Source organism: Phodopus roborovskii, unplaced genomic scaffold, assembly GCF_943737965.1.
Source record: "Phodopus roborovskii unplaced genomic scaffold, PHOROB, whole genome shotgun sequence".
Taxonomy (NCBI): domain Eukaryota; kingdom Metazoa; phylum Chordata; class Mammalia; order Rodentia; family Cricetidae; genus Phodopus; species Phodopus roborovskii.
Window position 1 is genome coordinate 21,710,457 of NW_026126407.1, and position 12,138 is coordinate 21,722,594.

General features: G+C 47.6%; 1 protein-coding gene across 1 annotated transcript; it reads right to left on the reverse strand.

Annotated features, from left to right (window-relative positions):
• Positions 1 to 1,362: 1,362 nt before the first annotated feature.
• LOC127219231 (butyrophilin-like protein 10) lies at positions 1,363 to 8,104 on the reverse strand. Its single transcript, XM_051180588.1, has 6 exons — positions 7,893 to 8,104; positions 7,146 to 7,235; positions 6,624 to 6,977; positions 5,603 to 5,884; positions 2,926 to 3,105; positions 1,363 to 2,256 (listed from the first exon to the last, which is right to left on the reverse strand). The coding sequence occupies exons 2-6, from the start codon at positions 7,231 to 7,233 to the stop codon at positions 1,694 to 1,696; spliced, it is 1,467 nt and encodes a 488-aa protein (XP_051036545.1). The 5' UTR covers positions 7,234 to 7,235; positions 7,893 to 8,104; the 3' UTR covers positions 1,363 to 1,693.
• Between the last annotated feature and the right edge of the window lie 4,034 nt (positions 8,105 to 12,138).

Sequence of the window (12,138 nt, forward strand, 5' to 3'; positions counted from 1 at the left end):
TCTCAAGCCCAGCTCAGAGTCACCTGTGCCTGTGACATTTCCTTGCTACTCCACAGACTAACCCCAGCTGTGCTTTTGACTAGGAACCCAAAATGCTAGGTATTCTTCAGCTACAGAGCTGGCCATACAATGACGGGCAGCATCTGTGATGATGTGCCTGCCGGCCAAGAGGGCTGGACTCCACCACACACTGGGAGGGAGGCCTGGAGTAGATTTTCCAGTGCTTCCCAGAGAGGCCAACACCAGTTCAATTTCTGGTCTCCAGGACATCTTTCTGCCCCAGTCCCCCTGGAGTGGGGTCTTGAATGCCACATAGATCCCACCAACAGATCCCTGCTCGAAATTATAACAAACACCAAGAGGAAATGTTGGCTCTGGGGGACAGTGTGACTTGGTGTTTCTCTTGGGGCCTCCAGCCTCATAGCACTGGACACTGCACCATAGAGCAGCACCCCACTCCTGGGGCTCTTTTCTCCCTTATGCTCACAGTTTCGGAGTGGAAGACTCTCAGGTAGCTGAGAGCTGGTTCCATGGTCTAGCTTTGTCTTCTGTATTCTCAAATGTGTATCAACACCCACTTCTAGCCCACTTTTTTTCTGTCAACACTGTTGTGGTTTCTGTCCTCACTGATCTGACCACAGCCTTAGGAATCTTGGGATCTTTGCCTTTGTGTGGCTTGAACTCATCTGTCATAGTGAGAGACAGAAAGAGATTTAAGGTAAAAAGAGACCGGAGGAGTGAGAAAAGAGACAGAAGGGGAAGAGCTGGAGAGAGACGGTCTGTGACTAAGAGCCCTGGCTGCTCTTGCAGAAAACCTGGGTTTTGTTCCCAGCACCCTCACCTGTCAGCTCACAACCACTGTAACTACAGTTCTAGGGGATCAGATGCTGTCTTATGGCTTCTGTGGGCACTGCACTCTCTCTCTCCCTCTCTGTCTCTCTCTCTCTCTCTCCCTCTCTCTTTCTCTCTTATGCATGGGTGCATGTGTGCATGTGCGCACAAACACACACACACACACACACACACACACACACACACATCACTAAATTATCATTTAACAGGAAGAAAAAGGTGGGGAGGAGGGAGAGAAAAGCAGGGAGGAAGAAAAAGAAAGATGAACAAGATGGAGGAAGAGTAAGAAGAGGACAAGACTCCGTTATCGAACAGCCATGGTCACCCACCTCTGAGCTGGACATTCAATATATGCTGCTAAGAGCATGGCAAAAATATCCCTGTTGTGCTTATTGTGTTGTCTCCTCACTGAGGGAGTGCAGCCATGATGATTCTCACTCAATTCTTACTCCCCAAGAACCACTTTCAAGTTCCAGAAGCTAGAAATCTGAGACTGCTGGTCTCCTTGGCTAGTGAGTGGCAAATCTGAGTCCCCACAGAGTGCATATGTGTTCTGATCTCCTCTCTTATAAGAACACCGGGTTTGTGGGGTTAAGGTTACCAAGGATTTCCTTCTCTTTCAGTGCTTCATCTCCAAATTACAACACCTTCAGAAATCCTGGGTGGGGAGAGGGTAGGGGGGTCAGCATTCATCAGAGAAATTTGGTAGGGGCAGCATATGCAGCCCCTGGTGTCTTGTGAAATTTTCACACAGGAATGCAATAAATGATACCAGGAGCCAGGGTGGGCAAGAAGGTAAGAGCCTGTCTTCCTAAGGATGTCTCAGGAGTCCCCAGGGAGGTCAAGGACCTTCAGAGGATTCTGTGTCTTCTCCGGTCTCTCTGACCACTGAGCAGATGGTCAGGGGCCTGGGGTCATGGGTCCAGAGGCAGAAGAATGGCTGTAAGGGACCAGAAAAAGACAGCCCAGAGAACACATAGATCAGTGAGCCATTGTCCGCATTGTGAAAGGAGATTTCCCCTGCCTCAAAGTCCAAGAAGATGCCCACATGCCAGAGGGGTTGTGGAGGAGACAGGTGAGTTCTTGGGTAGGAGAGGGCCTGGAGTTTCTTCTTGTAAAACTCCAGTGCCCAGAGGCCATGCTGAGGTGACTTGGGGATCCTACCTTCCCGCCCCAAACTTTCCAGACATACACCCAGAATCCATGCCCTCCTGTCCCCGACTTCCACTTCCCAGTAATGTCTCCCTGCATCAAACCGCTCTTGGGCCAGGATGCAGGGGTCCTGGTCAAATCTTTTGGAACTGGGAGACAGGTCCTGGGCAAATAGCAACCGCTTCACACTTTTCTGATCCTCAGACACCATGAGTTTGGGGCTCGCGGTTTCTGGGTCCAAGGACAGGCTGGCTGTGGAGAGAGGAAAGTGTCAGATGTGGGGGTTTCTGCCATCTTGGCCCTGCATAGATGAGGGTTCCAAGGTTTGTCTCCTACATGAAGAACATTTCCCCTCCACGTCTAGAAATCTGCTATTGTCCCCATTTAAACTATTTTTGTTATTCTCCAAGCAATGGGGGTGGGGGATTCTTGAGGAGGTGTGAACACTGCCTGAGACAGTTTTCTGGGAACCCTGGCTAGTTCCCATATGATCCTGATCCCCAAATCCTTGCTTATTCTGTCTTGCTATCTTCCATGATTTGTCTCAGCCAAGGAGCCCTCACCACATGGACCACGTGATCTTGGACATTTAGACCCCCAAATGTGAGCTCAATAACATTCATTTGCACATGACGAAGCCTCCGGTGTTTTGTTTCACTAGTGAAAAAAATAACAAGCCCAAGCTTCAAGCTTTTGACTATCCGTTTCCCAAAAGGCAGCCCTGTAATCTGTCCAGAATCATCTTGTGAAGAATAATTGAGCAAGGAATCTCTCAGGGGTGAAGGGTGGGTTGAAGTGGAGGAAATTCCAGAGCCAAAATCCCCACTCATTCCATTCCTGCTGTGTTGGGTCACACAAAGACAAAGCCTCAGACCAGCACTTGGTATCCAGGTCTCTGGTGTGAGGGTCAGGTGCACTCACCGTGGAAGGGCTCAACCTCAGCACTGGCTCCTGGGACTGCTTCTTCCTCCTCATTGTTATCCTCTTTGTGCGATCTCCCGAAGGCACAGGCGATTGCTGCCGTGACAAGTCCCAGCGATGCAAGGATAAGGGGCAGAACGGGTACCCTCTCCGTGGACAGAGGCCTTCTGAACAGGGGTGCTAAAAGGATTCCAGGGCATCAAGAATGACAGGAGGGGACTGTCTTTGTTGCCAGTGTGTGCACTTGCGTGCAGACACACACACAAAACAACAATAACATTCTAGACTAAAGGACACAGTGTTCAGAAATTTCTCAAAAGGGTTCAGAAAAAAAAAATGAGATAATGAGATGTCTTTGGATACACAGTGCTATAGATTGCAGGTTTGTGTCCTCCAAAACATTGAAATTGCAGCCTCTTCGATGATGGTGCAGGTTGGCTGTGGGAGGTTGAGGAAAGCATGAGGGTGGGAACCTCACTACCAGGATCAATGCCCTTATGAAAAGTACCTCAGAGAGGTCCTGGCTCTTCCTCCACACAAGGACACTGCAAGATCTAAGAACTATGGAGCAGTCGTCACCAGACACAGACCCTGCCCACCCTGACCATGGCCTTCTGTTGTCTGTTGTTTTCTTTTTTTAATTGTTGCTGCCTTTCAAGCTAGCCCATCCTATTCAGCAATTGCAACTCTGCCCCTACCACCAGCACTTAGGCAGCAAGAGCTGAATGAAGCCTGAGGAAATTCTGCTCCCTCAGGTACCGACTCTTTCAAAGCTACAAAGGAAATTTACTTAAATCTCTGTCTCACTAAAGAACTCAAGATTCAAAGAGGTAGAATCCTGCTTCCCAGAGAGGCTGAACTGCAAGCAGCTCACCTAGCTCACCTCTTCACGTCTCCCAAGAAGTCTTCCCGCTCTTTCTCTCCCCTCCTTATACTTCCTTCTCCGCCTGGCTTCTCCCTACAACTTCCTGTCAGCAGTTGCTGCCCCAGCCTCCTGACCACAGGTGAATTTTGTTTAATCAAACACATATCTGCATCATTAAACAAATGTTACAGAGCATAAACAAAAGTAACACACCTTAAAATAATATTCTACAACAGTGGTCTGTCTGAGAGTGCTAACAACACACATGTGTTCATGGCCCATGAGCCTAGAACAAAGTATGGTATGAGTTGAGGCAGAGTGGACTGAGGGATTGACATATGCATAGCCATATGGGTAAGATACAGGTATTAGATCTGCTTTTGTAGCATTTAGAATATAGTGTATAGAATATAGTAAGTGATACAGAGACTTACTATTTTTGCAAACTATGCTATCATTTTGCAAAATTCAACTGTAAGTTTAACATTGTTTAGAAATAAAACTTTTGCCTAGCCTTGTGGCATACACCTTTAATTCTAGCACTTGGGAAGCAGAGACAGGCAGATCTCTGTGAGTTCCAGACCAGCCAGGATTATACAGTGATATCCTTTTTCAAAAAGTCAAAAAACAAGTTTTTAAAGAAACAAAACTTCAAATGAAAAGCTAAACATATCCTCTAGCAGATAAATAGATAAATTGACTGTGATCTATCCAGTGGAATATTCAGTCCTCAAAATAAATGATGTATTAAGTGTTGTGATTTGAATGAGGATGACTCCAATAGTAGCCTATGTTTGAATGCTTGGTCCCCAGTTAGTGGAACTGTTTGGGAACAATTAGGTGATGTGGCTTTTTTGAGGACATCCATTGCTGGGGATGGGCTGAGGTTTTCAAAAGCCCACACCAGTATCTCTCTCTCAACCTGCAACTGGAGAATCAGATGTAGCTCTCAGCTACATCTCCAGCACCACGCCTGCCTGCTGCCACCTTGGTCTCTGCTGTGATGATAAAGGACTCACCCTCTGAAATGGTAAGCGAACTCCCAAGTAAATGCTTTCTTTTCTGTGAGATGCCTTGGTCATGGTGTCTCCTCATGACAACAGAAGGGTAACTAAGACACCAGGCAAAGGAAAGTCACAGAGAATGCTTAAATACACAATATTGATTGGAAGACACCAGTCTAAAAAGAATATGTTTGGTGTGGTTTCAACTATAAAACACCGGGGAAAGGCAAAATCCATTCAAAGAGAAAAAGGTCAGGGGTCTCCAGGCATAAATGGGAAGAGAGAGTATGAATAGGGAGGGTAGAGAGCTTGGAAGGTCTCTCCCTGTAATATCCCCTTCTGTATTCTCATACCTGGGAGAGTTACAGCTGTGAAATGATGTATGTAGGAAATCCAGGTCTCATTTCCAGCACCCACATGGCAGCTCACAACCATCTGTAACTCCAGTTCCAATGGAACTGCACACACACAGAAACATCTGTACATATAAAATAAAAGAAATAGCTTCTTTTAGAGAAAAGAAAATCTATGTATTTTGTGGTTAAATTTGCCATGAACTCATTTAAAAAAATTATTGAAACAACAACAGCAACCAATATCAGGATGTATCTTTCTTGCTTTCTTGATGGATCTCCCTGCAACCCTGTCACTGCTTCATCTTGGACACCAACATCCCCGTGACTCCCTTGGCCAGGTTTTGGCAGGGGTTTCTCTGGCTCTGTCCCCAGTTTTCTCCAAACATCCCTGGCACCCAGGGCCTGGACTCCCATGCTAGTGGCTTTGATGGCAGAACTGAACAGGTACTCACCAGGCAGGTAAGTCTTAGCCACTTTCTTCTCAGGGAGGAGGGGGTTGGAGATGGAGCAAGTCAGGCCCTCCACAGCTCTGTCCTGGGTAGTCACAATGGATACCACAGTCAAGAGGCCTGTGCTGGCTGTGGCTGACAAGTGAGTCTCAGCTGGCACTGGCTGTCCTCTGAGGTCCAGCCACTCCACCTTGGGCTCTGGGAACCAGCCTGCTGAGGTGCACTCTGCCCATATGCTTTTGTCCTGGGTGTCAGTAATGTGTATTCTGGGTGATGAGCCCAGCCCTGAAAGAAGAGACATCAGCTCAAATCCTGTAGCTACAGTTGTTTCCATGGGGATGTCTTGCAGGTGTTTAGTAGGTTCTATGACTCTTCATGGACTACCTGTCTGTGCAATTACACTAATAAGGCAGCACTGTGATTCCAAACAAAATGAGGGAAGCAAGGGAGGTTTAAGGACACTAAATGTGGGAACAAGGAAGGAGCTGGGGTCTGTCTGACCACAAAGAACAAATTCTGCTAACCTAGGGAAACTTCTCCATACCCCCAAATAATTTCAATCTCTCTTTCTGTTTCATCCTGTCTCTTTCAGCCTCTCCCTCTCAGTCTCTCTTCCTGTTTCTCTTTGTTTTCTCTCCATCTTTCTGCCTTCCCTCTGTTTTTCTCTTTTTTACTTTATTTCTCAATCTGTCTCTTGCTCATCCTGTCTTCCCATCTCTCCAACTCTCCCTCTCAGGCTCCATCCTTCCACCTCCAAGCTGTTTCCAGGCCTTGACCTCCTCCCCCACATCTGTGATCTCTTTCAGGTACAAGAGTGTGATGAAGGGAAGGCAGATGGGAAACAGAGTTCTATTCAAAACTACATCCTGGGGATGTATGATACACAGAGCTGTAGTTGTGCCTGAAAGCAGGTGTCATCAAAGCCTCTCCAGATTTAGGGCTCAGGGAGGTCATGGTCTGGCATTGTGGCTATTGCTGAGAGATGCTCCCAAGCAGAATGAAAGACCTACACACTGGTCCTCACCTGCCACCTTCAACCACAGGGTGGCCTGGCTATGGGAAGTGTGCTCCTTGAAGGCACAGTGATAAGTCCCGTTATCAAACATGGTGATGTTGCGTATCCTCACAGCAGCCTCTCCTCTGACCATGTGGTTGCCGACGAATGTGGTCCTTCCCCTGTATTCCACCATCTGCTCTTCGTACACATCCTCCCCTTTCTTATGCACATGCACAGCTGTCGAGGGCTGGTCCCTGTACCACCTCATCTCCATGCCCTCAGCACTGATGTTGGGTGACAGTTTGCATGGCAACTCTTTGTCTTGCCCAACTATGGCCAGAAGTGGGTGAGGAGGTCCAAGGACACGGAAATCTGATTTTCCTTAGAGATGCAAATGGAAGGGCTGGGTTAGGTGACATGAAGGAGGCAGGGGCTCCCCTGTACCCACTTAACTCTGAGGGCATGAGGCTTCCCTTAGTTCTGAGCTTCTGTTGGAAACCTCAGCTTGACTCTGGGCACCCCTAGGTCAGGAGGGGCCTGTTGTCCTACCGTTCCCAGCAGGCAGGAACTGCAGGAAGATGAAGGTGACTAAGAAGCTTGGCGGAGTAGCAGCATCTCCATGGTGTGGCCTTGCCATCCCTATAGGAACACACAGGATAATACACACTTCAGACATGGTGAAAGAAAAGCTAGGAGTCTAACAGGAGAAAGGAAACAGCTTAGGAGAGAAAGCTGCTCATTCACACACCACAGAAGTTCTTAGTTCTAGAAACTGTTGTTTCCCATAGACTCCGTCTGCACAACTCCACACATGGCCCTGTGTGTGAGTAAGCTGCACCTTACCACTTACTCCGGGGTGGGTTTTGCCCTAGCTCATGCCCTTAGCAGGCACATGGAGAAAAAGCAGCTCCAATAGGCAAATCTCAGGTCATCACTCTCCTGTAACACCCTCCACTGTTCAACTGCCCTAAAAGAACTTGTCACACAGCTTTCTCCTTGGCAGAGATGGGCACCCCACAAAACTCAATAATTTAGGGTAGAGACTAAGTTTTGGGAACAGAGTGGCCAGCCCTAAGAGGTCCTTCCTGGTACAGCCTTAGACTGCCCTTCATATCTAGTATATTATGCCCTTCATATCTAGTATATCATGCCCTTCATATCTAGTATATCATGTTGGCAAGGGCTCTGCGTGGTTTTTGGTTCTTGACTACTAGGACAGCCGTGGGAATTCCCTGCCCATTGAGTATGGGGAGAGGTCCAAACTAAAACATCGAGGAGTGCCGTTAATTCACTTACCTCTGAGCCTGCTGCCTGCTTTCCAGGGTGGGTTCTGATGACTTTGAGGGACCTGGTTTGGCTCCCTGAAAACTCCAGACAGGGCACAGTTCAAATGAGCCTGACTGTCTCCCGGAGGTGATAGGAGAGGGGAGACTAGAAACCAAGAACACACAAGCTCACCAGCTTCTCTTGAGTCCTGTTATTGCAGTCAGAAAATAACCAGCTCTTACCTTTGGAGAAGTTCCAACAGAGAGGAAAAAAACTCTTCCTAAGGGGCATGGGCAGCTGTACTGAGCACTGAAGATAATGGTACTGGTAACAGGGGATAAGGGAAGGCATGGCATTGAGGGGAGGTGGCCTGTAGGAGGGTGGCAGCTGGACCAGGTTGGGGCCATCAGGAGCCCAAGGGGAGGACATAGACTGTCAGTGCTGGGATCCCTGCCAGTTGTAGGCCCTGGGGAATTCAGATAAGATTTTCTGTTTTTTGAGACCTTCAGAGCAGCCACATTGGCTCTGCTGCTTTTGGAGACATTGTGATGTTGATGTTGACAGTGATCTGATTCTGTCATTGGCTGTGGAAACGCCTATCCAGAAATCCAGGCCAAACCCTCCCTTATCTCCTCCCTGTCCCCTAACACTGTATGGTCCTGGATGCTCAGGTACTTACACCTGTCACTTGAGTGAGGTACTGGGGTATTTGTCCTACTCTTCCTTCTTATTGACTTAAAGGTCTGGTGTTCCTGGAAGCTTTGGGTAAGAAAAGAGCTGCCAGGCTGGGCCACTTTGTTGTGCTCACCAAGACGCCCCCAAAGCTTCAAGGAGCCAGCAATGCCCAGATGCAAATACAAGAAGGTGTTTATTTCAAAAAACCAGCTAGCTGAGGCGTCACTCTGTCGGGAGAGTTGAAGCCCTGAACTACAAATGCAAGGTGTTTTTAAAGAGCAAAGAGTGGGGATGGGATCCTGAGACCCTCTGGTCTCATGTCACAAGGTTTCCATGGTTACAGAGATTTCTTAGTGTACAAGGTTACAAAGTTTCCATACAAGGTAATTGCAAGACAAAGGGTATTTAGCAAAGGAACCATAACTGTCCTCTGCTCAGGCAGGGTTGATGAACACATCCTGGGGGCCGGAAGAGGTTATCTAGCTCCCCTTTCTTTAAGGACATCCTAGGGTCTGGGGGAGACTACCTGGTTCCCAGTTTTCTTAAGGGACAATGGAGTGGGGAGTGATGTTGACACAGTTGGTGATGAGCTCAGACTCCCCTCTTCTTGTGGGAACTGCTTGTGTCTTCCTGTCACATAGCCTAGAGTCAGGGGTCCCTTGTTTAGTTGGGGTCTTTTTATTTTTCTCATTACAACCTGGCTCTGCAAAAAGGAATGTTAGTTTCAATTCAGCAGATGGTCAAGGACACTTAGGTGCTCTAGTCCCCTGGCTATTAAGAAAGCCCAGCCCTATGTCCCTCCCAGCATGCTTCCTTGGGGGGTGCACCCTCTTGTAAACAAGTTATTTTATGTAAAAACATGAGGGGATGCCACATGAAAACATGAATTGTCAGGCCTGCATGCACTCTGCCATCCAGGATATGTGTGGTCCAGAGGCTCCAGCTGGGACCCTAAGAGCTTCACCTGCTCGACACCTGGACATCTGCCTCAATTGTGAAGATTATGTCCAAGGCCATAAAACGTTGCAAACAGTAGTTTGCTAACTGGTTTGATGAGGGAGCGGGATGAAAGTGGGTATGGAATTACCGGATTACACAATGGTTTCAAATTTTATTTTAAGGCACTGGAAATATCTTCAGATCAGATATAGGTGTAGTTGGAATACGGTGTGAATGTCCTAAGTGCCAAAGTGGTTTGTTTTATGCTATGTGAATTTAGCTTCAACGAAAAAAAAAAAGAATAAGGAAAAAGGAAGTGAAGTGAAAAGTGGCACACGCTACCCTGTCTAGATAAAAATTAATAAAAATTAAAAAACAAAAGTCTCAATTTTGCTCAATGGAATTTCTAACTCTTGGCGCCCTCTGCAGGAGTTTGTGTGTCAATACACCTGTATGTCCCGTGTTTGGTTTTTTCCCCTCTGGGGTCGGAACCAGGAAGAGTGTTTATTTGCGCTAAGCTCCCTTTGGCGCTCCTCCGCAACACCCCCCCCAGCCCCCCGCAGCAGCTTTGCTCCTAAGGCCGGGAGCCCCAAGCAGGGGGTCAGAACTCTGCTCTCTTACAATTCCTCGAAAGTGGTCTCACCAAAGAGCTTCACCCCAGCAGGCACAGTGTCAAATGCCCTGGCTGCCAGCATTTTTGAAGCAACTACAAGGGTGTGTCCTGAGTTTTCCCCTCATGCTGTGGCCCTAGCCAAGACTGTAGCTGTCCCTGCTTCATACATAGCACACATAGCAAAGATTTTCAGGACCTTGCAGTCATGGGCCCAGAGGTCCACAGCAGGGGGGTGGGGGGAGTTCACTTACCCACCTAATAAAGAAAAGGGAGGACAAAAAGTGTTACTAGATGTCCTGGGAATCTGGGGAGGAGCCACCATATGATACCCAGAAAATCAAGGTCCCCCTCTGTCTAGGACTGGAGTTTGTAGGGCCGCAACTTGAACCAGCTGATCAGACCCGGGTCGTTCCTTAGGGAGTGTAGACAAGAGAAAGACTAGATATCGATGATGAAAGGAAAACAGAGACATACATTATGTCAGGAAGGCAGATTCAGTCCATACTGAATTCACCATTTTATTCATATACCAAACTTAAGTAGTCAACCAAAGGTGAGGCCAGTGGCAGAGGACTTCTTTATTAGTATAAAGGGCAAATAGCAATTACTTCCTCTAATCCTCAAGGCACTACATAACCGAAGTACTCTCTGCTTTCAGGGTGAGTGTAAACCCATCTGGGCCCAAATTCATGGTGATTTAGATAGGAGCCATCTCACCATCTAGACCTAGGCACCCTGTAGCCGGCAAGCTAATTAATGTCTTAAGGACAATAGAAGTAATTTGAGGTCTCTGAACTCGTGACAAGATGGAATTCCTTCTCATATACAGGTCCTGACATGCCTCTGGAGTTCTTTCTTGCTCTCATGTCCAGCTCAATGAAAACCTAGGGACAATTTATGTGAGTTTTAAAGAAAAACTCTCAGGTAGGCAAGCTGTAAATCTAGTGTGGCCTAGAGGACAAGGATAAAGCAGAGAAGTGGGGGGGAAAGGCCATGTCATTTGTAATAAGCTGGGCTGAAGGTCAGCTTTGTGAAAAAAGAAAAAAAAATCTATCAAAGGTAGCCAGCCCACCAAGAGCCAATATTTCACAAACCTCTTCCACCATTAACCTCCCCCAGTGGGTAAATTCTTGTTTGTCTGAGGTCTTGTGCTCTCAGGCAGTCTCTCTGAATAGCCAGCACTGAATTACTGAGGGACAAGTGGCAGGAAGCTAAAAGCTCACCACAGAGCAATTACTAATTAGTTGTTAAGCTCCAACTTAGGCTCTGAGGCAGAGAAAACATTGTTGATGGTTAGAATCAACATAAGAGGGTTTGGGTTTTTCTTTTCTTTTACTTTTTTTTTTTTGTGAATTTCACATCATGCATTCAGATCCCACTCATCTGCCCTATGCCCTTGCAACTTCCCCCCAAATTTAAAAGAAAAGTCAAAACCAACCAAACAAACACATACACTTCTCAGTGTGGAAGCTGTGGTGTGGCCTTTTGGTTCAAACATCTTTACTTGTACGTGTTCACTGTTTTGAGTCATTGGTCTGGTTCCAGGCCTCTGGCTTCTGCTGCACTATAGATAACGGGCCATCACTGGGACTCCTCTTGGATATCCTGTTGTGGAAATCTTGCAGTTTTGGATCTGTAGGTTCGGCCCCTTCCCATGCTCCAGTAGTTTGTAGATGAGGTGGATGTTGGGACGGGCCAACTCATAGCCCTGGTTCTGGGACCAGGTGGTAGCTGGGTTGGTCAGCTCATTAACTTTCCCTCATCATCACTACTGAAATGAACTCTCCAGCACTGCCTAGGCTAGCTAACCCAAAGCAGCCTGCAGCAAGGAGCGGAACCAGTTCTGCTCTTAGGCCCTCAGGTCCAGTTCACCCGCACCCACAGGACCAGTGCCTGCTCCACTGTTTTGCCCAGGTGTGATGCAGGGCCCCCTCTCCAATTGCTGTCCACCTGGAGTGAGCTTTATCTTCAAACAGCTGCAGAAAAGGGGAGCATAGTGCTCAGCTCCTGCAATCTCAGCACTTTGGAGCCGAGGCAGGAAGACTGTCA

Coding starts and splice junctions, on each gene's coding strand:
- LOC127219231 (XM_051180588.1), bottom strand. CDS start 7,233: ATGGCAAGGCCACACCATGGAGATGCTGCTACTCCGCCAAGCTTCTTA. Junction 5,885..6,623: donor CCTGTGGTTGAAGGTGGCAG/GTGAGGACCAGT, acceptor CTCTTCTTTCAG/GGCTGGGCTCATCACCCAGA. Junction 3,106..5,602: donor GGCTAAGACTTACCTGCCTG/GTGAGTACCTGT, acceptor GAATCCTTTTAG/CACCCCTGTTCAGAAGGCCT.